This window comes from Athene noctua, chromosome Z (assembly GCF_965140245.1).
Source record: "Athene noctua chromosome Z, bAthNoc1.hap1.1, whole genome shotgun sequence".
Taxonomy (NCBI): Eukaryota; Metazoa; Chordata; class Aves; order Strigiformes; family Strigidae; genus Athene; species Athene noctua.
In genome coordinates, this window is record NC_134077.1 from 1,356,476 (window position 1) to 1,378,962 (window position 22,487).

Consider the following 22,487-nt stretch of genomic DNA (forward strand, 5'->3'; position numbering starts at 1 on the left):
CAGCTACGGAAGCGTCTGACTCAGTTGTACATCCTAAGGAAACACCTGCTTGGTTCCAAAAATCAAGCAAAGAGAAATACTACTGGGATGCCACCTGGAGTTTTTCCACAGCTTTATTCGGATTTCCACGGGAGAAGCCTTGATAATTTCGCGGGGAGGTGAGGAAGCACTGCTTGCGCTTTTTGTGCAGACTTCGCAGACTTCCTACCTCAAGTGAAAAAAACACAACCGTAGGAATTTCCCTTCAAACATCCAACTTCAATGGGAGTTTTCCAAAACAAATACGATGTCCCCGTCTTTCCCTGCGCCACCTGCCCTATCAGAAAATCGCACGGTCCTGGGACGCCGACGTCGTGGCTGCTGCCGGCATCTTCGGGGACGTTTCTCTGTTGGGTGCTTTGGAGCTTCCCGGGGTTCAGAGGTGGGTTGTGGGTTGTCACCTGCCTGGGGTGGGCATCGTAGTCTTTGAGGACCAGCGATGTGGGGTGGAGCCTCCTTGGGACAGAACTGACCTTCCTGGAGATGGGCACCCGGGGTAAAACGGGGGCAAAACCTTGGGGGCAGCTCACTGGGGCCCGGCCAACAACTTGCGTCGAGTGAGAAGGAGCGAGGTGGGAGCTGGATTGAGGAGGGGGTAACAGAACTGATATTATAATTTTATTACAGCATTTGAGTATAATTCAGCACGGTCTGAGAGCCCACAGAGGTGAGACTCGAGGTGCGTGAGGCTTGCAGCGGGGTACCCAGCTCTCCCCTGCCCTTCCCCGGGTGCTGCCAGGGGCTCCCCCGGCGCTGGGGCTGCCGTGCTCACAACCTTTATCAGGTTGACAAGATCCTCTTCATCCAGTGGCCCCGGGGGAAGCAGCCTGGCGACCATCCCTCCTCGCCCTTCTGGCCAGCCGTCTAAATCACACTGCATTACGAGTTGGGTTTTTTCCATATTAAAATTAGAACCTTGTTAAACTCCACACCGCTTGCTTTTTTTTTTGCTTTTTTTTTCCTCCTTTTTCTCCCCCCCTCAGTTATAACAAAGCTCTGCTTTTTGCTTTAAATAAATAAATTTGGAAATGCAGCTTTAGCACAAGCAAATGAAGTCAAACCAAGGAAATGATGAAATCCACTGCACACCGCTGAGGTGATCAGTTAAAAGACCGTCTGTTGCAAACCGTACCTGAAATCGCTCCTGAAGGACTAAGAAGTCATTTTGCAGACAAAATGCTGTGCTGTTGTTGTTTTAAAATAGATTAAAAGGTAGGGAAAATGCAGATTAAAACGGCTTAGTTTGTAGTTTTTAATGAATTGCACAGGATATCTTCAACATGAAAAAGCAATTGCAAAGGGATTGATACGTGTATTCTTAGACCTTGGCCGTGCGTTATATTTAAAGGTAAAACCTTTCCTGCAAAATTCACACACTTCTGAATGTTTAGCTATTTTGTATTTAAAAAAAAAAAAAAATTAAAAATCCAGTACTGAATAGTTCTGGCCCATTTTTAGCCGCTGGCAACAGAGGTGTGGGATTAGCGGGGGTTTTTTTGTTTAGCTTGAGCAGAGACTCCCTCTTCAGAGTACTGCAGGTAGTGCAGAAGGCGCTTAGTCTTCATGGACTGAAGGTTTTGGCCAACAATTCCAGACGATTTCTACGTGCCGGCAAAAGGAGACACGGTAGATCCTCAGCGGTATTTTTAAGGCAGTTCTTTTAAAATTGCTTTTTGAGGCAGGGCAGCGTTTATCCCTCCGCTGCAGTTCGGACCCTGCTGGCACCCGAAGAGCTGACCCCGCTTGCGGGGACTTTGGTTTGTTCTTTGGGGTGAAACGTGCCCCGTGTGCCTAAGCCTGATGTCTTTTTTCCCCTTTAAACTTGACACGAATTTTCGATTTAAACTTTTCGTCGATCTGTTTATTTGCACACACTGAGCATCAGTACCGGCAGGTTCCCGGTAGAACAAAGGGCAGTCGGGTGATGCTGCCTGCGCCCCGCATCTGGCTGCCCCTTGGCTCCCTTCTGCATGGATGGGTCAGAAAATGCACTTTATTCCCTAAATAAATGTAAAAATACTTGGGGATTTCATGTCCAGCCTTCAATCATTTTCTTTCTATAGCTGTGTCATTTGTAATTCTTTTTTCATTTGGGAATTAAGTTGAGTTTTGCAAGTGTAAAACTCAGCACTTAATTTTTCTGTTTGAACTTGAGGATAATTGTTAGGAAAAGACATTTAAAGATTAAAAAAAAAAATTTCTCTGTGCAGTAATTTGATTTTGTAGCTTTTCTTTAAATACTATCTGCAGATTGTGTTCATTACAAGCAGCGCAGCGCCTTCAGATCTCTGATTAGCACAGTTCAGCATTTAAGATAGAAGCATTTAAATCCTGTCGTGTCTCTGGCCTTTCCAGTGGGGTTTTGGGAAAGGATGGCTTCTGGGGCTGGGGATTTATTTATTTGATCTCGTTTGCTTTAAGTTTTTCTTCCGTTTCAGAAGGGATTGGACGTGGGGTTGGGGTGGGGAGAGTGATGCAGTGTGCGGAGGGGAGGGCAGGACCTTAATGAAGAAGTTATCTGTGGAAGTTGAAGATAACTCTGTCAAGATTGATACGCTTGCACTCTGACTGGGGTACGTTTGTTAGCAGAGTCTCTGTATTTTATCAAAGGAACATTAATTTCTGCTCTAAAGTATTTTTTTTGCCTTTACACTGAAGCGGTAAATGAGCAAAAAAAAAAAAAAATCAACATCGCGAAAATACAGGGGGGGGAAAGAAAAAAAATTGCATAAAGAGCTCCAATAACTATTAACATTGTTAAATGCATAGCAAAGCTCCCCTGACAGTTTCTTGGCACAAAACCTAAGAGGCCTACAATGGCTGGTTGTTTTTTTATTGTTATTTTATTTTCGATGGCATAGAGTGCCTTTCGACAGGCCAAACCAGCGGCCAGAGGCAGCGCCCGAGCGGAGGGGACACCGCAGCGGCCCCGGAGCCCTTTTCAGACCCCTAAACGCCGGTTTGCTTCCCAAAAGCTTCGGCCCCTCCAGGAGAACCAGGACGGGAGCTCTTGCCCTGGTTGCTCTCCCCACTGCGATCACCCGGTTAAAAAAAAAAAAAATTCCTGGAAAAAGCCTCCGCAATACCCTTTTCTGGAGGCCGTGGAGGGCTCCTTTGAGCCGTGCCGATGCCGTGGGAGGCGACGCGCCAGGCCTGGGGATGGAACCCCGTGGGTTTCATTTCTGGCTTCCCCAAGGCAGGTGCAGGTGCCCGGGGGTCCGCAGCTGGCCCCCCAGAGCCCACGTGGATGGCTCAGCGACAGGCCGAGGCCTTCCTCCTAGCCTGGATTTGCTGCTTTTCTAGCAAATAATAAAGATTCGACTGGTTTAGGTGCCTCTGAGACCCGTCCCGTGGGTGCCCTCCGTGCCAGACCCCCCCCCCCCCAGCAGGGAAACGTGTGTCCCCGCTCCAGAGCGAGAGGGGGTTTGGGTAACTTGGGTATTTTAAGCAAGATTTGCATATTACAGCCGATTTGACGACGTTTCCAGATGAGAACATCTTTTCCCTGCCAAACGCAAGCCACAGAGTGACAAGGCAAAGTTAAATGGCTTGGGCCCGGGCCAGTTTGGCGGGGCCAGGCCTTGCGGGCGCGGGGGGCACGGGGCAAGGGCCGGGGCAGGCCGGGGGCTCGTAGCCCTCCAGCCCTCCCTTGTTGTCGTTGCCACCTGGTGGAACACAAAGGATATTGGTTTGCAGCGAACTCGCCTTTAATTTTGGCTCTTTTATTGCAACCACACTTTGGCAAGAGTGTGCGAGAGTCCTTAACCAAAAAGATCCTCTCGTTTGCTCTGCAACACCTCATTTCTCCGCTCACAGTTCATTTATGATTCTGATGAGAGTGTTTTTTCAGGAAACACACATTTCACTTTTTGACCTAGGAGCATCTGTTAGAATTTTTTTTAATACTACTTTGGCATTCTGGAAGTGTTAATGTCTTTCATATCTGTTTAATGCTATTTAGGGATATTTATGATCACCTCTTGGTTACTTGGGGTAAAGTGTGTTGCAATTTTTTTCAAACAGACAGGAAAGCATTCATATGAGGAAACAGATTGCTTTAAACATGTGCTTCCTGTGACAGTAAAAAGAACAAATTAGATTTAACACTGTGTAATGAATGCATAAATGTGTACGTTTAAGCTTTTAAAAGCCTTACATTTGGTTCTGGCCTAAACAAAAATCAAGAATCACCTATCCAGGCGCCACAAAGTAGATTTAAATACGTACAGCCAAGCCTGTTTGTATTTTCAGAGCAATTTTGTTGCAGTTTTCTGTTCTGGTCTAGACTTTTCCCTCTTAAACTGGGTAAATTTGATCTCTGGATGCTCTTTCCTGGTCCTCCGAGCGCTCTGCGGCAGCGCATCCCCAAGCAAGGAAGCGCTGGTGGAAACCGAAGCAGAGTTCATCATTTCTGTACCGAGTTGTCCCTCGGGCGCTGCCCCACGTGTGGTCCCACCCCAGGCACGAAGCCGCTTTGGCTTTGGGTCTCTCCCGGGGGCTCAGAGAGGAGCTGCTGGGGGGCTGCACGGCGGGACGGGGGTTCACGGGGCGAGGGTGAAAGCTTGGGCGGTGCCGACATCCTCTGCTGGCACTGCCCCTGCACCAGAGCCCAGGGATTTTTTTTTTTTAGGAAGGGAAAATGTTAAAAAAAAAAAAAGGAAATAGTGAGAGTTCACTGGCCCAGGAAACAGCCTGGAAGTACTTACTGTGCTTTCCTCTGTGTTTGACCTGTGCCTCACTTTTTGACTACGCTGGCTGCTCCAGCTCAGTCTCAGAGCCACGTACAGAGCTCAGAATACAACTGAACTCTCCCTGGAAATGCGAGTGAAAGGAGATTCTGGCACATGAAACGTGTGCCTTAACAGATATCTTCAGAATGCAAGCAATGGTGTAATATCTACTCAATTATTGCTCTTTACTTACCTACTAGGGAGTAGAAACTATGCGGAATCATAGCTGTAGCAGTTCTCCAGGAAACATTCTAAATGCCTGCTTCTTGTTTGCATCCTTGTTTTTCTTTGAAGATGCATCTGGAAAAGAATTAAAGGCAGTTTCTGTCCGCCTTCAGCCAATTAGTTCCCTCACACCTCTTATTTTCAGGCTTTCCAGAAGATTTCTTAAACATAAAACCTCCTCAGGTGAAAACAGAGTGTGGGTTTTTGTGTCACTGACCGGCAAAGTGCTTCCAAGTGAGGATGTGGGGGGACCGGCTGCTGTTTCAGACAGCCTTGGACCCGGCACGCACACATCCACAAATGGAGCAAAATGCCAGAAAAATGACCGGTTTGTGCCGAGCCTGAATTTATTTTTTTTTTTTGCAGGCTGTGGGAGTTGGGTCTAGAATACAGTTTGTTTGATAATTAGTGCACATCTCCTAAGACTTTCAGAGATTCGTGTTTAACCTTTCTGCCACCACGTTCTGACATAAAATTAATGCACCTTTTATCATTCTCCGGTATTTAAGTAAATATTTTTGAACCATCTCCATGCAACAGGTTTCCAAAGATTTAAAGTATGCCGCAGGTTTCCAAAAAACTTCATTTTTTCTTATATTTTAAATGTTCTGTTTGTGCAAAATTTTGAGAATCACCATAAGGGCTTCTTTGCATTTTTAATTTAGTAACTAACATATGAATAAATTTGCATATTAATTAGTTGCAGATTAAATCATGCATACATAATTGCCTCCTTACTGTGTTTAATGTTTGTCAAAATCTCCAGCCTGGTTTGATGGATGTCGTATGAAAGATTACAATTTGATGTACCCTTGGAAGTATTTACACCAATAATGCAGGATTCTTAATAGCAGAATTCTCTAGTTATATACAGTTTCTAATAAACATGTAAGATAGGTGCATGTCCCTTTTGACTAGATTTTTTTCCTTGCACCAAGTCATTTACTATTCATAATCATTAATGCATCTCCTAATTATACAGCATATGTCTGTTAACCACTTCACTGCCAGTCCCTGGGCTGCAGCGCCTGAATTTTTAGCACAACTTGTATTATTTGAGAGACTTATTCCTGAATTGTTTTGCCTCTGACACGAGCCATCACTTCAGGCTTTCCTCGCCTGTGATATATGGAGGAAGAGTTTAAAATGCGAGGTACATTTTGCGGTTTTATTCTTGAGGTTGAAGAAACGAGCTGCGCTTAATTCATGGCTGAAGGCTCCTCTGCTGTGGCTACTGCAGTAAATAATCAAGGACGTTCCAAGTGCAAAAATAATAGCGACCAAAATGATCGCCGACGTCGTGCCGAGCCCAACCGAAAATCCTGCCGGGGGGTGCCCGGGGCAGGTGGGGTCGGTGCTGCCCCTCGCACAGGGTTCCACGTTGCAGAGGGGCTTCAGGGGGATAAAAAGGCAAAAATCTGGCCTCGGGTTTCCCCAGACGCGAGTTGGCAAAATTCAGCGGACTTTTGGAAGCCTGGAAATGCAGTGGGCTTGTGTTTGCCTCTTGGGTTTTTTTCAGAACTTTTAGCTGTGCTCTGATCACACTTCCAGGTTCTGTCCACAGCTGTGAGGGCCTGAAGCTGCTCTTTTTAATGAAATCGAGATTTGTACGTAATTATTAGATTTTTTGGAGCTGAGGCTTTAGGAAAAAATGAAACCCAAAAAGAACAGGAAATACTGCAAGACTCCTGATAAAATCCCAAGAGTTGGCTACCCTGAATTTATCAGCAAGCAGTTGATTTCCGTCTTAATCTGGCTATCCATTAGCTCCTTTTCAAGCAAAAGCAGCTTTAGAGGACCTCCAAATAACCATATTTTGTTAGAGAAGTTGGCACTAACATGTGTTAGGCATTTAAGTGTGAATTTGAGCAGTCGATGGGAATATGGTGCAGTGTTAGGAAACAGCACCAGGGAAGTTGGACCTTGCTCCCCGAGCTTGCTGCCTACCTGACACAGAGTTTTCTGGCGAGTGACTTCACCTCTGGGGGCCTTCAATTTTTTTTTTTTTTTTTTTTTTTTGGCTGCCTTTGTTCATCCAGGCTGTAAGCCCTTCAGGTCAGGCGGTGGCTCAGCACGGTGCCTGTGCGGCTCAGGATGACAGAGGCTTCTAGGAACGGCTGTGGGATGAAAATATGTATTTTAATATAGCATCTGGATTCGCGTAATTGAAAATGTGCTTTTGAGTATTAATTAGGATTGCTGAAGGGAAAAGTTCATGGGAAAGTGTGAGCGTGTCATTTCAGTGAGAGATTTCTTCTGTAATATGTATGTGTTTACAGTTGGCTTGCTGTGTATTTTTAAGTGCATGCGTTTTGTATATAAATAAAAAGTATGCATATTTGATACAATATAAAATACACAGTGAAACCACTGCCTGGCCCTGAAGACTCACAAAACCATCGACTTTGTTTCAGAAGACCCAGCAGCAGCCTGACATCTTTAGTCCAACCAGTCAGGTTGCAAGATATATTTTAGCAGGTTGTTGGCTGCGCAAAGCCCAATGAAATCGCAGGTACCGACACCCTTTTCTCCTGAAGGATTTTACATAGTAAAAATAAAAAACGTCGTGGAACTGGGACCCGAAGACCTCACAGACTTACTCTCTAATCACTGAAGAACATAAACTGCTTAATACTTACCACTAATTATCCTCCCGCACTGTGCGATTCGGTGTTAAACCACAAAAGAATGTTCAAATACCATTAAGGGACAAATCTACAAAAGCAAGGAAATTGTCAGGGCAGGCCGGGTTCTGTAAACTCAACCCTGGCGTTAGCAGCTGCCCGGTACAAGAACATCTCCAGCCCCAGTGCAGCCCCGGCGCAGGCTGGGCGTCAAACTCAAACGCCATTTTCAGGGGTTGCTTAATTAGTGTGACTTCGGCCCTTTTTTTGTGCCTTTATTTAGAGAGATGCCCAAATCTTCGCTCCACTCGCCAGTGAACCCACAGCGTGGCCCTCGTGGGGCACCGTGCCCGGCCCCCACGGGTGCTCTCGCTGCACCGGGCCACCCGCTTTTTGTGGTACTGTCACAGCTGATTCAGTTTTACTACCCAAAGCGTTAAAATTCACCCTGAAAGCTGAATTCCTCGTCTTTTAATGGGAAAATTGACAAATGTTGCACAGAACATCTTTTGTTTGAAGATCTCCAAGGGAAGATGGATACCCGACGGTTTCCCTCCTCCGAGTGATATTCCTGGAGAACTTTATGCAAAGAGAGAGGGGGAAAAAAGACTGTAAGAAGCAGAAACGCTCCCACTTGTTACAGCCCAGTCCGGCACGGCCAGCAGAGAGCTGAGATTTGGGCAAAAACCGATATATTTCTCCTGCTGGTGCTTCAGTAACCTCCTGCAAACCTTGCAGCCCCGTGCCCCAGTCCCAGGCTGGATTTAGCTCCTCTCCCCATGTGCAGGAGCAAAGTTTAAGCCCTAAGTTCTGATTTCTTGGAAAGATAGCTGGACTTTGGGAATCTTGCAGCGTGCTCGGGGTTTAAAGGTGAGCTCGGTATAAGCAGCAAAAGGGAAGAGAAATGGTGTGGTTTAGTAGAGGAGGAGAGGTAACCACGAGTAATGAGACACAAATAAACCGAAAAAAGCTCTGGCAGAATGTCAGCTGAAGCTTTTTGTGGCAGGACACAGATTTCTGACTTGGGCATAATATTCTGTATTTCTTAACGTAGAGAGAAACTGATAAAATTTCAAGCCACGTGCCACGTGCTAGAGGCCTTCCCATGGTGCAGCTCAGCTGAGCTGCTCTTGCACATCCAGAGCTGGGACAGCAGAAATCTGTCCGGGGTTATAAACCCCTTTTCATTCTGTCTTTGGTTCTCGGGTACCGTGAGCTCTGCCCCAGTGGGGAGCCCAACCCCAGCAGCCGGGGCTGCGGAGGGAGCAGTGCTCGGTGCCGTGCTTGGGAAGCCCCCTCTCTGGGTAGGGTCTGGGATCACCAAGCAGCATTTTCTGATCATTAAATACCAATTATTCCACATTCTTTTCTTTGTTTGAGCAGTATCCTCAAAGAAAGCTCTGCCCAGGGCCTTCCCTTCTTTCTTTTTCAACCAGTTTCACGCTCTCTACCTTGGCCAAACCTCTCACCGTGGCATTTCCATCTCCCCTTCCCCGCGGGCTGCTCTCCCCGGGGTGACAGCAGATTGGCGTTCAAATTTCCCTGCGTCCTCCCTAATTCTTTGAGGTCTTCAGGACCAGCCACTTCATCTTTCTGTTGCCCATCCTGGCAGCCAGCAGCAAAACCAAACGTATTGCTCAGTGCGGAGGGTGATGCGCGTGGGTGGGCAACGCAAAAGGATTTTACCTTGTTTACTGTTTGGGGTTTTTTTTTTTCAGAAATGCATCGTCTCTACCCCTGGCTATTTGAGGTTGGGGGTTATTTTTAAGTACAAGCAATCACCAAGTACAAAGTTAATATTCAGAGCAAGTTACACGCGTGTAAATGCGACCCCCTCATCCCCAGACATCCCCGGGAGCTCAGGGCTGGGGCTGCTGCCGCCAAAACAAGTTGTGTGTCACCATGTGGCTGGGCTACTGGTTACCAGGACCAGGGTGTCTGTGCTTTATATTTTCCCTTGTAGTGGGGGCAGAGAGCCCGAGCTGCTCCCCGGGGAGGCCTCGTGCTGGAGGAGCCTGTTCGGGGAGGCCCAGGCACTGATCCCTTTGGCACCGCTGCCTCGATGCCGCTGCAGCACCGGCGCGGCGCCCGTGGCCTCCCCGAGCTTCGGTTTCTCCGTCTATACAAAGGGAAATGGTGACAGAATAATATTTAACTGCTAGATAGAGGGGCTGCGAGGCCTAACTATGTAACAGCTGAAAAGTCTTCCATATGGCAATGTGCAATAAATGAGGAGCAGCGTTCCTCTCCCGCTCCCTCCCCAGATTCTTGTGGCAGAGTGGGAACAAATCCGAGTGTGCAGGATCCCACATCTATGTGCAGTCCTGCAGATCGTTTAGCAGAGAGGAGGGTAGTGAGAAACGCTTTGGAGTGCTTTGATCAGCTCTGCTAACGGTTTACTATGTAGACAAATTGCTGCATGCGTCGGAAAAAAATGGCCACGTTGTGGTTCTTAACATTAGCCATGTGCCCGTTTGCGTGGTGTCCACCGCTTGTTCTTACCTTTTCCACATTCTTTTTTTTCCTTTTTTTTTTTATTTTTTTTTTTCCGGTGTATCGTTTTAAAAAATAGCTCTGCAACAGCATCATATAGATATTCTTTCTGAAGTTGTGGTACAAGTAGGCCTTTTATCATTTTATAAAACACTGAAGCCACTTGGGAGAATATATATTGTTTACTAATGAAAATCATTATATTTCAGTGTGATTTTTTTTCCTAAAGACTGAATAGAAGATCGGGTGCTTGGTTGCCTTATGCTTCGAAAACATTTATTTGTTTTGTAATGGCAGCTAATGGAGAAGAATTGACCAAGAACTTGTGGAAACTCAGTAAAGCAGTAGGAGCAGTGACTACAGTGTCGATCACTCTAGATCGTACTTCAACTGCAAAAGCAAAAATAATCCCTTATAATCTGAAATTGCTTGTTGGTTGTGTGATGTGTGTAATTGGTGAAGTGCTCGGTCCTGTATGAAATCTTAAAAAAATCTTAACTCTGTTCATTTACTTTAAATCCTTCTCCAGGGAACTCTTAAACTGTGATACAACGTCTGTAGTCTCATACTGAGACCAACGACACTGAAATTTCCAAATGTAGGAGAGAAAATGGCAGAAATGAACCTTTAAACCCACTTTCCGTTTCCGTAGTGAATCCCAAACCGGAGCCCAGGGGGTGTTGAGGCCCATAGCCCAGGCTGGCAGAATGCCTGACTTGGGGCTGGTAGCCCCGATGCCACCTTGTCGGCGTCGTAGGGTCTGTCCACGGGGCCAGAGCACTTGTAGTATTGAACCTCCAAAGTTCAAATATCAGGAGTCAGCCGTCCTCCTGTCCACAAAAAAAAAAAAAAAAAGAAATCACGAGATTTTAAAAATAGTAAAGATGGGGTTGGTTTTATTAGCCTTTGGGGGTTTCTGCCTCAGAGCTCCCATTTCCCAACTCTCCTCCGCACTTAACGGAGTTAGAAGCTTAGTCTTCAAAATACGAAATCTGAGATCATCCTGTAATCAATGACAACGGCAGCTCCGGCTTCCCAGAAAAGAAAGCCCACCAAATACTCTGATACTCAAGATAAAATGGTAAAAATTGGCAATAGTGCCTCTGTGCAGGAAGAAATCCTGGCCCATGTGGTTTAAGTTTCTCTCTTGGCTTTTCGCAAGCAGTGTAGTCAAAAATAAACCTAGTGGCAAATGGATATTTTAGATAGACAGTTTTGTTTAAAATAGATTAACTGTAAAGTGTGTTTCTATGCTTTTTTTTTTTTTTTTTTTCAAGATAAGTTTTTCTGGAGAAGCCAGAGCACCCAGTGCCCCCCTCCCTGCCCCAATGCCCTCCCCAGCTCCAGGGTGGGGCCAGGCCAGTGCAGGCTGCTGCTGGGGGGAGTGCTCAGCCCCATCATGGGTTAAAATCGGCTTATCTGGAAAACAAACATGAGATGCTGGTTTGGTTTTCAATAGCTAGTTCTGATCTAGGGTTTTATTGTGTTATTAACTTCGTGTGCTATCTCGTAAATACAGCCTGTATAGCATTTGAGGTAGAAGGAGGAGAAGTTTGATGTTTTGCAGATTAAACTTGGCGGACGCTTGCAGAGATGTTCTATGGTTTATTCTGGCACTCTCAGACGAACTCTTTTGCCATATTCCCAGCTTCCAACCTCAGTCCCAGCACCCACTTGGGCCAATTACAGGAGCATGTGCAGTTAGGTCACCGAATCAGCCGCTGTGGAAAGGGCAATTTCCTTCCAACCTGCTCCGGAACGTCGAACGCGCTGGGTACACCCAAACCAACAAGGCTTTGGAGCGATTGACGCTCTTCCTGACACCCACGAGTGACCAGGGCCATTTAGAAAAAAAACCTGCGAATGCATTTCGGTTGAAACGATTTGAAAACTCCCCACCGGCGTGGCTGTGGGTGCTCTCCGGGTCGGTCCCGAGTCCCTCAGAGCAGGCTGAGGTGCTGCCAGCTGCAGGACAGACCCTCTGGGGAAATAAACCAACCGTCGGGGCCACCCCAAAGCTGCACCCGCTTAAATCTGCTGGAGTTTGTCACTTAACGAGAGAGAGAGGAGCTAGTTCAGTGCTGGGAACAAGGTTTGCTTCCTCCTGGCAGACGAGCCTGGAAACAAAGCAGAGGATTATTGGGTTGATGAGGATTGCTATCAATAGGTAGTCTATAATATTAAAGCAGATGTATCCACATTTGGCTGGTTTAAAGTAGCTTTTTAGAGACTGTGGCTTTTAGGATCTGATTTATTCACATAGCATCTGTATAATTAGATATTTATACTGTATTCAGTCTATGGTGCACAAGTATCTGAATGTGAACCTCTTCCTAGGGAGGAAGGAGAGAATATTAATGTACAAAACCATCGGAGAATAAGTGTTGCCTTGAGCTGCAGTGGTTCCAAAAGTGGCATTTACAAATTACATCGTCTAGAGCTCCGCGGGTTAATCCAGCTGGATTTGGGATCCTCCAAAACCAAGATCAGAGAATAGCCAGGGCACGTGCTCCCAAAACCGTGTCCCATCTTCATGTCTGTGTAAGGTAAATAGGATGCAACTCGCTCTCGTGCTTATCCAGCACCCGAAGGAGCCCTTTGCCCTGGGGTTTGTGTCCCCTCCAGGCAGCGGCGCACGCAGGTACATAGCAGGGGAGCTGAAGAAACCTTGAAAAGCTCAGCTCTGGCATCTCCTAAAATAGACCCGGCTTTGGGGACAGAGCTGGGGTTTGCTTCTCTCTTTGCCTTAAACAGGAGGGAGAAGCCGGGTGGAAAAGGCTGGTGGGACGCAAGGTGGGACACGTGTGCAGGGGCCGTCTGAGCGGAGGGCCCTGTCGCTCAGCTGGGGCAAAAAATTCTTCACATCTGGGGCAAGTTCTTCACATCTGGGCGTTCAGAGCCTCTTCTCCACCCCCGGCAGGTCCGTTTTAATAACAACACTCCAGGATTTGTGTAAGAAGGATGAGATTATCCACATGACCCAGACTTAGAGGAATACTGGCTTTTTTACTCATCTTACTGGCTATTTCCCCGTTTCTGGGTTCAGTTGGTGGCTGCCAGCTTGCCATCCAGCGGGCAGCTTCCCTTTCCCTGCTCCTCTTGTTCCTGGCAGGATCCGGAACGTGGGGGCCGTCCCTCCCTTCCCACATCCTTTTGCCGTGACCTTCTGCCGCTCCGTCACAACTCCGGCCGTGGCAGCACCCCCGGCTGACCGAGGAGGGGGCTCAGCAGCCCACAGCATGAGGCCCTTCCCAAACTCTCTGGTCTTAAAAATCCTGCTGGAACAGCAGGGACTCATTCCCTCCTTCCTCCCCTCCTGGGCTAAGAGAGATGGGGTTTTTTTCTTGGATTTCTCAAAATATTTCCTCACCTTCTTCTGGAGTTTGCTGCTGGGATCTAAAAGGAGAGAAGTGAGAGGAGAATGGAAGAAATCTGGTATATATCTACCAGAACATCGCAATTATAGCACAGAATCCCAGCACCGATTATTTCTAGGCAACCCCACCTGGTTTCTCTGCCCGTACCGTGCCTGCGTGGCCGGGCCGGGGGCGACCGGCGGTGCAAAGGGAAAATGCACCAGGAGGGCTGTAAAAAAACCTTACTAACGCTGAAGGAAACGGATTGTGACAACATGGGCACGTCCCCGGGCGTCCTGTGCTTGCCGTGTTGTGCTGCGGAGGTGACACATTGACCCGTGTCGCGATGGGGGAATGTTTTTATACCATAAGCACGTGGTTAAGTTACACCTGATCAGCCTCGTGCTGTTCTTGGTGACATAAAGATGCTGAAAGAACGACGCAGAAAAGGCTGAAATAATGCACTACGGGAGCGTTTTACGCATCCGTTAGGTTGTAGGTGCTCTCGAGTCCCCTGCCCCTTGGCGCCGTTCCCTCGGGGTTCAGCACACCGCCCTTTTTTACCAAACCCACAGGTTTAAATGCTCCTCCTTGAGCCTTTCCGTGGCCGACAAGTTCCTTTTGGGCCGTGCTTGGGCAGGACGGCGGGGAAGCTGCTCCTCCTCGCGTGGTGGCCGGTAGCGGGGCGGTGGGACTCGCTGTCCCCACGTCCCTCCTCTTCCTCGGCGTCTCCCCGCTGCCCAGACGAAGGCCGGGACGTCACCGCGCGTGGGAAGCGGGCGGGTGGGTGTGTGGGGAGTGAGGGGGGGGGGAGCCGCTCGGCAGCGCAGATGCAAGCGCAGGGGGTCTGCGGGGGGTCCCCCACAGCTGCACCTGCACCGTGTCCCCCCCCCCTCCCCGCACCCTCACACCCGGGGCTGAATCCCGGCCTTCGCCGGGGGGGGCTTGGCTCTCCAGCAAAACCCAGCCTAGCAAAACCCAGCACGGAACAACCGCTTTTGCCTGGTTCAGCGAAAGCCCCCGCCGTGGCTACGCTGCGGCCAGATGCAAATTCCCAGAGCGCTGCGTCTGGAGATTAAAACACCAACAAAGATTTTAATTTTTTAAAAAGGCTGCTTCTCCTCACATAGCCCCCCTTAGATTTTTAGCAGTTTGCTCTTTGAATCGATGGGCTCCTGTGAGCCAAGAGACCAGCTCGGGCCATGCCGGCGGGCCGAAAAATGGGGGTGTGCTGGGTTTGAGGGGTGCGGGGAGTTTGGGGGGGTGTGGTGTGTGCCAGAGGATGAACATCACCTGGCCCTGCAGCATTTCAGAGCCCTACACGCAGTCGGTGTCTCTCTGATAGTACTCCTGGCTGCTATTAGTATGAATTTTCTGTCAGATACAGACATTTCTATTTCTGAAAAAGCCAAAAGGAAAAATATCCGGGATAATCACAGGTTCCCAAGCGAGGCAGGAAAATATATTAAAGTTATCTCCACGTATGTGTCAAACGCAAATATGATATGGTAAAGTAATTAATTTTTATTGTCATGTGTTGAAAATGATGTTGTAGTTACGGGCTTCCTCCCTGCAAACCACATTAAGTTCTTACCGAGTTGCGGCCGGTCTGTTTATCCCGAATTTTTCCCATTCGGGAGAATGAAAGCGCTGATACGTCGGGATCCAAATTAAGTTGGACCGTTCCCCACTCCGAGGTTGCAGAAAACAAACTGAAATCATCTGCAGTCATTTCCATGACACACCGGTCACGATTCGAGGATTGCTTTGCGGAGTCGCGGGTCACTCTCCGTTTCCGTGAGCCGTAGACGCCGCCACGTGAAATTTTCAGAATTATTTTTAGAATTCCCTCGTGCCAAGTCAGGGAAAAACAAAAAAAAAAGCAAGCTTATTCTGCTGGAGTTAGGGGATTTGTCTCCGTGGCAGGAAGGCGATTAAGTTAGATGATTTAAAGGTCCATCCAATCTCATTTGTGGTAAAATTTTGTGCTAAAATGTAATGCTAGTTGTATAACTTTGTGTGGAGCTGTGAAACTACAGCTTTTATTAAGAGAGGAAAATACCGTATTTTGCAGTTTGCAAACGCAGGAGGGATGAACGGGCTTGATTTCTAGGCGTGTATTAAAAACACCAGAAGGGTTGGGGTTTTGTTTTGGGTTTTTTTTTTTGAGAGATGATCAAAGCACTTTGTTATTTTTCACCTCTGGAGCGTTAATACCGACATTTGGAGGCGGTTAGGTCGCTCAAGTAGATTTACCAGTGGGTGAATGTCCTGCCCGTCTGCGGGGAGCCCCCCGGGGGGGTTGAGGAGTTTTCTCTCCCTTTCTGGCGGAGCGTTTCGTTGCACGTTGACCTGTCGTAGTCGGGATTTTTGGCCTCCTGTATTCTACGCCGAGGGTGGTTTAAAGGTTACAAATGTGATCTTGTCAGATTGACAACCAACCGTTCTAATGAGGGGGGAAGATAAAAAAAAAAAAAAAAATCCTCAAAGCATGAAATTTGAATGAAATGTGTGATTATAATTCAAGTACTGTTTACCCAAACCTCCGGGGAGCTCCCGAAGCAAGGCGGAACAAGGGAGTTTGCTGAAGCTCGGCTCCGCTTGCCCCCCTCGCGGCGGCGCGCGCAGGCCCCGCTGATGTTGCCGCCCGCGAAGTCTCAAAGAAGGAAACTTTGCCCGTCGTCGCCCAAGACGACAGCTCGGAGTTGACATCAGCGTCCCTTTGTCGCCGATTAATACTGTATGCGGCGCGTTCCCGCGGCGAGGAGGAAGGAAAAGCGGGGCTTTGAATTATTAAAGCGGAGCCCGGCTGCATGCTCGGGTGGCATTTGCTTCGGTGGATGCAAATGATTGAGTTGCGTTTGGGAGCGATTCCCAGGGGCTCCCCCCAACCCCCCCAACCCCCCGTTTTGCTGTGATGCGCGGGATTTGGCGAGGAGGCCCGATGGGGGGTGTCAGCCAGCCATCCCCCCCCCACGCTGTTGTTAGGGGGGGGCTGTCAGCAGCGCCTGGGATGTTTATTAGCTAAAAGGCAGGTTTAAAATAAATAAATAAATGAATTGGGGGGGCTGTAGGGCTGCGCGGGGCTGCGCGGGGCGCGGGCGGGCCGCGGCAGCTGCGCACAATGCTGGGAGCGCGCCAGCAGCACGGACAGATGGCGGAGTTATTAGATGTGCATCATACGATTCCCTTCCTGCCACTCGCTTTTTAATCAAATTAAAACAAAAAAAAAAAAAAAAAAAAGGAAGAAAAAAAAAAAAAAGAAAAAAAAAGGAAGGAAAAAAAAGGGAAGGAAAAAAAAAGGAAAAAAGGGAATTAAAAAAAAAAAAGGAAGAAAAAGAAAGGGAAGAAAAAAAAAGGGAAGGAAAGAAAAAGGGGGAAAAAAAGGAAAAAAAAAAGGAAAGGGAGGGAAAAAAAAAGGAAGGAAAAAAAAAAAAAGAAGGAGCGGTTGAGGGAGAGGGGGAGGTAATGAAGCGCATTTGTATTCCGCTCGGTAATGGGCCCCGGCTCCGCGGGCAGCGGGCGCGGGCGCGGGGCGGTGCGCGGGTGCGGGGCGGGAGGTTGGAGGGGAAGGGGGGGGGGAGGTTGGAGGGGAAGGGGGGGGGGAGGTTGGGGGGGGGGGGGGGGGCGCGCAGCCTCCGCCCCCGCGCGGCGAATGGTCTCGCCCTGCTTTGCATATTGAGCGCGCCTGGCCCGGCCAGATGGGAACATGCGAGTGGAGGAATTGTTGTGAAAAAAGGGAGAGCGAGTTTGAAATAAAAGTTCCGCGAGCGGGAGCGGAGGGGGACGGCGGCGGCGGGACCATGTACTGCGCATACACGATCCCCGGCATGGGCGGCAACTCTTTGATGTACTACTATAATGGGAAAGCGGTAAGCTGGCGCTGTAATTAAAGGTGTAATTGGGACAAGTTTTATGGTGGCGGGAACGAGCATCCTCCGCGCCCCTCCGCGCCGCGCTGCCAGGGGCCCCCGGCCGGCCTGGAGGGATGGACGGGGGGTGTGGGGGTGTTTCTTCGCTTCTTCTTTTAATTTATTTATTTATTTTTAAATCTCTACACCCGGGATTAAAAGTTTGGGGTGAAGTCAAAATAGCGCAAAGAAAAAAATAATATATGTATATATATCAAATCAAGCGGGTGGGAGCGGAGCGGGGCTGCGCGGCCGCGGAAGTGGAGGGCACTTAGTAGCCCCCGCGGGGCCAGCGTGGGGCTGGGAGCCCTCCTCAAAAAGTGGCCGTGAAATAACGGAAAATGAGGGGGAATTTAAAAAAAAAAAAATAAAGCCCCATTCCCGCCCGCATTGTAGTGACTTGCCTCTGCCGTCTGACTTCGGTCCTTCTTTTTTTTTTTCTTTTTCTTTTTTTTTTTTTCTCCCCCCCCCTTCCAACAGAAACACTTTATTTAAAAAAAAAAAAAAAAAAGTGTCTGGTATTTTGTGCATAACCCCAGCAGAAGGTTTATACTTGCCATCTGGAGGTTTATTTTTTTTCTCTGGCTGGGTCTTGAGAAGGAAAAGTATTTCAGTGTATTTTAAAATATTTGGGGGGAGGGGGAAGGGCGAGGTAAGGAGGGGAACTGTTGCTTGAAGGGAGAGGAAAATAAAATTTGGAAATGCTGGGAAGAGGGAGGGCAGCGGGGGGGGGGGGGGGGGGGGAAGCGGGGCTGCGCAAACTGCTCCAGTCTCTTGTTCTTTCAACTTTTCTTTTCGTTTCATCTGATCCCAATCAGGGCGGCGTAGTTAGGCCAGAAGGGAACTGCTGGAGTTTAAACCCGGGCCCGCTTGGGACGGAGCAAACTTAATTCCCCTGCCCGGGCCGTGTCGGCATGTGCGCCACGGGCAGGCTCCGCTCCCCCAGCCCCAGTTGTTCCTACGGAGAAGCCGCTCTCCTGAAGGAACATCTGGTTGAATAACTGAGATTGATTTTTTTTTTTTTAATTTTTTTTATTTTTTTGGTGGTGGTTGTTGTCGTCGCTGTTAAATATTGGTGGCGAGTGCTGGTGGGCCTCGTCTCTTGGGTTGAAATATTTTCCAAATGAGCCGGTGATGCAGGACGCTTGGGCCGTGGGTAGAAACGGAGGGAATCTGCGCAGGAAAAACCAAGAGATCAAATCATTAAAAATGCCCCCCCCCCCAAATGTTCATCCATTTACAGCAGGGTGCTTTTCTTTATTTTTAATTTTTTTTATTATTATTATTTTTTCGATATTAGTTCTTTTTATTCCAGAGCTCTTAAGCCTACCCCTAAAGCCTACCTGACATTCCCATGCATGGCAGGGCCAGCCGGCCTCAGCAGCTTTAAAAGAAAAAGTTCCTAAACGCTGCTATTCATCCTCAGTAAGTAATAAAATCCTGGCGACGGCAGCCGGGGAGCAGGAAGCGGCGCTGCACAGCGCTGGCGCAGCGGCAGGCCTCCGGTAAACAATTTTCCACACTTCACCCAAGTTCATTATTGGGATTTTTCTTGCGGGGGGCGAGCTGGCGTGCGCGACAAGCGACGTGGGGGTGGGAGCTGGAGTTCTCCTTTTGTTTTGAGGGGTGGTTGGTTTTTTTTTTTTCCTTTCGTTCTAATTGTAGATTTAGTGTAGGTTTCTATTTTTTTTTTTTTTGAAGTAACTGGAAAGCCAAGAGGCCCGGCGTGCGTGGTGAGCGGCCCCACGGCCCGTGGCACCGTGGCTGGGGACGCTGAGGCCGTGCTGCTGCCGGGTCGTGCCAGCAGCCTGGCGTACTTACAGAAAACTGCAAAATATGACATCAGAGGGCTGAGGAACCCCCCCCCGTCAGCTTGCCAGGCCTTTTCCCCTATTCTTTGTGTTTTTCAGAAGGTGGGAGCTCGTAAAAAATACCCAGGGTGGCTCGGTCACGGGAGATGTTATTTCTGAGCACGGGGGGAAGGTGCTGGTGAAAAGCCAACGCGGCCTCGGCGCTGCCGGGAGAGCACAAAGAGAGGGGCGAGGGTCGGGGGGACGGGCAGCCCTGGCAGCCGTGCCCGCTCCGACGTTCCCGGGGCGCGGGAGCGGGGGCCGAGGCCGGCACCGCAGCCTGTGGGGAAGGCGGCCTGCGGGGGGAGAAAGTATTCCCGCGTCCACTTGACAAGCAGATTTTTGTGTTTTATAGAGCCGGCATTGTTCTGGCTCGGGTTCCGCATTGTGCAGCTCTTGATGCGGTGCCAGGCAGCGTGCGGAGAGCGGGGATGCCATGCATTAATTGTTCAGCGCCTCGTCGCAAGGACCCGCCGCTCTCGGGGCTGCACGGCGCTCGCCCATCGTTGGAGCAGAGCAAGGGGCTGCTCTGTCGCACAAGTTTCCTTGTGCAGGAAAGGCAGAGTTCTGAATTCCTTCCTTTTTTTTTTTTTTTTTTTTTCCCTCCCCCCCCCCCTTTTTTTTTTTTTTTTCTTTTCCCAGTGACAAGTCAATTACTTGTTTAAATTCGGTTTGAACTCTCTGAACTGCGAGCAGGCAGCGGAAGCAGGTCTTCCCTGGGAATAAACAAAAGAAGAAAAAAATGCAAAATCATTCCAAAGCCCTCTGAATCGAAGTTGCTGTGGGAAGAGGAGTGCAGTGGGTACAGGAGTCACAAAAAATGGCTGGAAAAAAATTTCAACTGCCAGAAACGCAAGCTTTGCAGAACATGTTTTCTGCAAGTTGCTTTTTTTTTTTTTTTTTTCCTTTTTTTTTTTCTCCTCCTTTCCTCTTGCTCACAGGGCGTTTTAGGAGAGCTTACTCTATGGGAGAGCACTTTTTGCCTTTTAACTATTTACTGATGTTCGTCGGTAAGAAATCTTTTCCTTCACATCTCTTGCGATAGAGGATGTTTGGTTTAGAAAAATCGTAAAGCAGTAGCAAACCTGCCACTGTCAAAACAAAGTGTGCAGCTGAGCTAGTGCTGGGTGATTACGCTGATGGTGTACTACGTCAGTGTGTTGGGCTCTTGAGTCACCTTTTTTCCCCTAAAATACGATAAAAAAGACGTTTTAGCAAAGGAGTTTAGAAGTGCGCGCTCTGTTATCAGTGATTAACGAGATGAACACTTGGATTAGGTCGGAAGCAGTGGAACAACACGAGGCGTTTTTTCCCCCGAAGCCTTGCTTCTTGTTCCCCGAGATGTCTGTCATAGTTTAGGTGATGCACATCACCTGGAAAGGGGTTGGCCGCAGGATCGCTGTCGAAATTTGCTTTTTCCAAACTGTTTCTTTTCCATTGCATCTCCCTGAGATTTTAATAAAGTATTATTTGGTCATAGACAATATATTGAAATGCATGGAACTATAAAGCCGAAATGATGGCAAATGGAAATGAAAAACAAAAGGGGCAAAATTTTCTTTTAATGGTATCTTAAGATCCCATCATCAGCTCCCACCATGCGCATGTGTTAAATCATATAGGGAAACCTATAATTATTGTAATTGCTCTTTTTGCTTTATCCTAACAAGCTTCAACCCATCTCTCAAACTAGTTGTTTTGAAATAGTTATTTGTCAAGTCATCAAATCACAAAAAGTAAATGCTAATGAGTTTTTCCTGTTTACATTCTGTCTGCTATTCTTATTATAAAGCTTTTCAACTCCATAAAGTTCCTAGATGAAGATGAATGCTCCGTGGTATCATTCCTGCTAATAGGCTAGGCCAAAGAGTGTAATAATTCCATGTACCACGCTTAATAATGACAAGTGAGGAGTTGTGAATGGCACGAGGCTGGCGTCGCTCTGGGAACGGCGCGGAGAAAGTTTTCTTTTTGAGCCCGAGGAGGAAGAAAATCCCCAAATCGAACTGAGAGACCCTTGTACTTGCACCCTCTTGGCTGAACCGGCAGTAATTCAGCGTGATGTTTATGGTTCATCTTTGTTTAAAGAAACGTCAGCGTTTCATTCGCTGGGAATATTGGAGCACTGACACGCAGATCATAAAAACATATTTATTAGCAAAAGTTACAAGGTACTTTAAACTATTTCCGAAGCGTAGGGATAGATTTTTGTAACGCAGTAAGGCTAAATTTACAACTCCTTCGTCAAATTGCATCCACATACGGGTAGCTCGGGCTGCATGATCTGAAATCCATATGTGGATGGATGGATGTGTGCATATAGAAATGCTCCCGATTGCAGGATTGGGAGTAGAAGCCAGAATATCTCGGAGACTTTCCCAGTATTTGTGGGGTTTACGGAAGGGCTGTGGTGTTTATATCCTAAATTAATAGAAGCTTGCAGGCTCCCTCCTGATAACAAGAAAACAAAATTCTGGAAATTACAGCTGTATACCTAAGCCTATACACACACACACATTCTGACACAATCGGTGGGTTTGTGTTTTACATTCTGGAGGAAGGGAAGGGAGATAAAACAGATTTATTCTGCATCTCGAAGTTTGCAGAAATAACTGTAGCTCTGTTTTTAAGGGTCAGGATACCTCACTATTGAATTAAAATTTACGCTTGGCAGGTCTGATCGCTTTCTTCCCGTTGTACGTGGTGGAAATATGAGTGGCCTCGTCTTTGCAAAGCTGGAATTCTGCAGAAATATTTGAGGAATTATTAAAGCTTGAGTATTCTTGCAGGATGTTAAGTTGAATCTTAGTTTTAAATATGCTTTGCATATGCTGATCACAAGTGAACTTCACCTCTTCATCTGTGCCAGTTTGGAAATTATTATGGTGGTGGTTTGTTTTTTTTTTTCTCAAAAAGAAATTATAAATAGAATTTTATTTTCTTTGGTTATAGATTGATGGTAGACATGGAAAACGATGGTCGGGTGTTGACATCTTATAATAGTGTATATTATGAGCTGCTTTTTTGTGGGCAGGGCTGGGGGGGTTAACAAAAGATCTAATGGCTGGTGCAGTCTTTAAATACCTTTCCAATTGATCTACAGGAAATTGTGCAGAAGAATTGTTTGTTTCCTGTTTCAGTATAAATCTGGTTTGCATTAGACTTGGTTTACTGTAAAATTGCCGTGGCACTTTGGAGACACGGGATTTGGCTCTTTTGCACGGGGAATTTATTTTGAAAAGTGAATATTTTACCCTAC

General features: G+C 47.7%; 1 protein-coding gene across 26 annotated transcripts in view; it reads left to right on the forward strand.

Annotated features, from left to right (window-relative positions):
• TCF4 (transcription factor 4) overlaps positions 1-22,487 on the forward strand; it is a 238,988-nt gene that overhangs the window by 152,247 nt on the left and 64,254 nt on the right. For 2 of the 26 annotated variants that reach the window (XM_074931283.1, XM_074931284.1), the window contains exon 1: positions 17,156-17,339. The exons of 23 other annotated variants lie outside the window; for them this stretch is intronic. In XM_074931283.1, coding sequence (XP_074787384.1) covers positions 17,169-17,339 — 171 coding nt within the window. In that variant the 5' untranslated portion in view covers positions 17,156-17,168. Of the gene's footprint in view, positions 1-17,155; positions 17,340-22,487 lie in introns of those variants that run through there. One more of the 26 variants, XM_074931280.1, reaches the window with a different exon arrangement.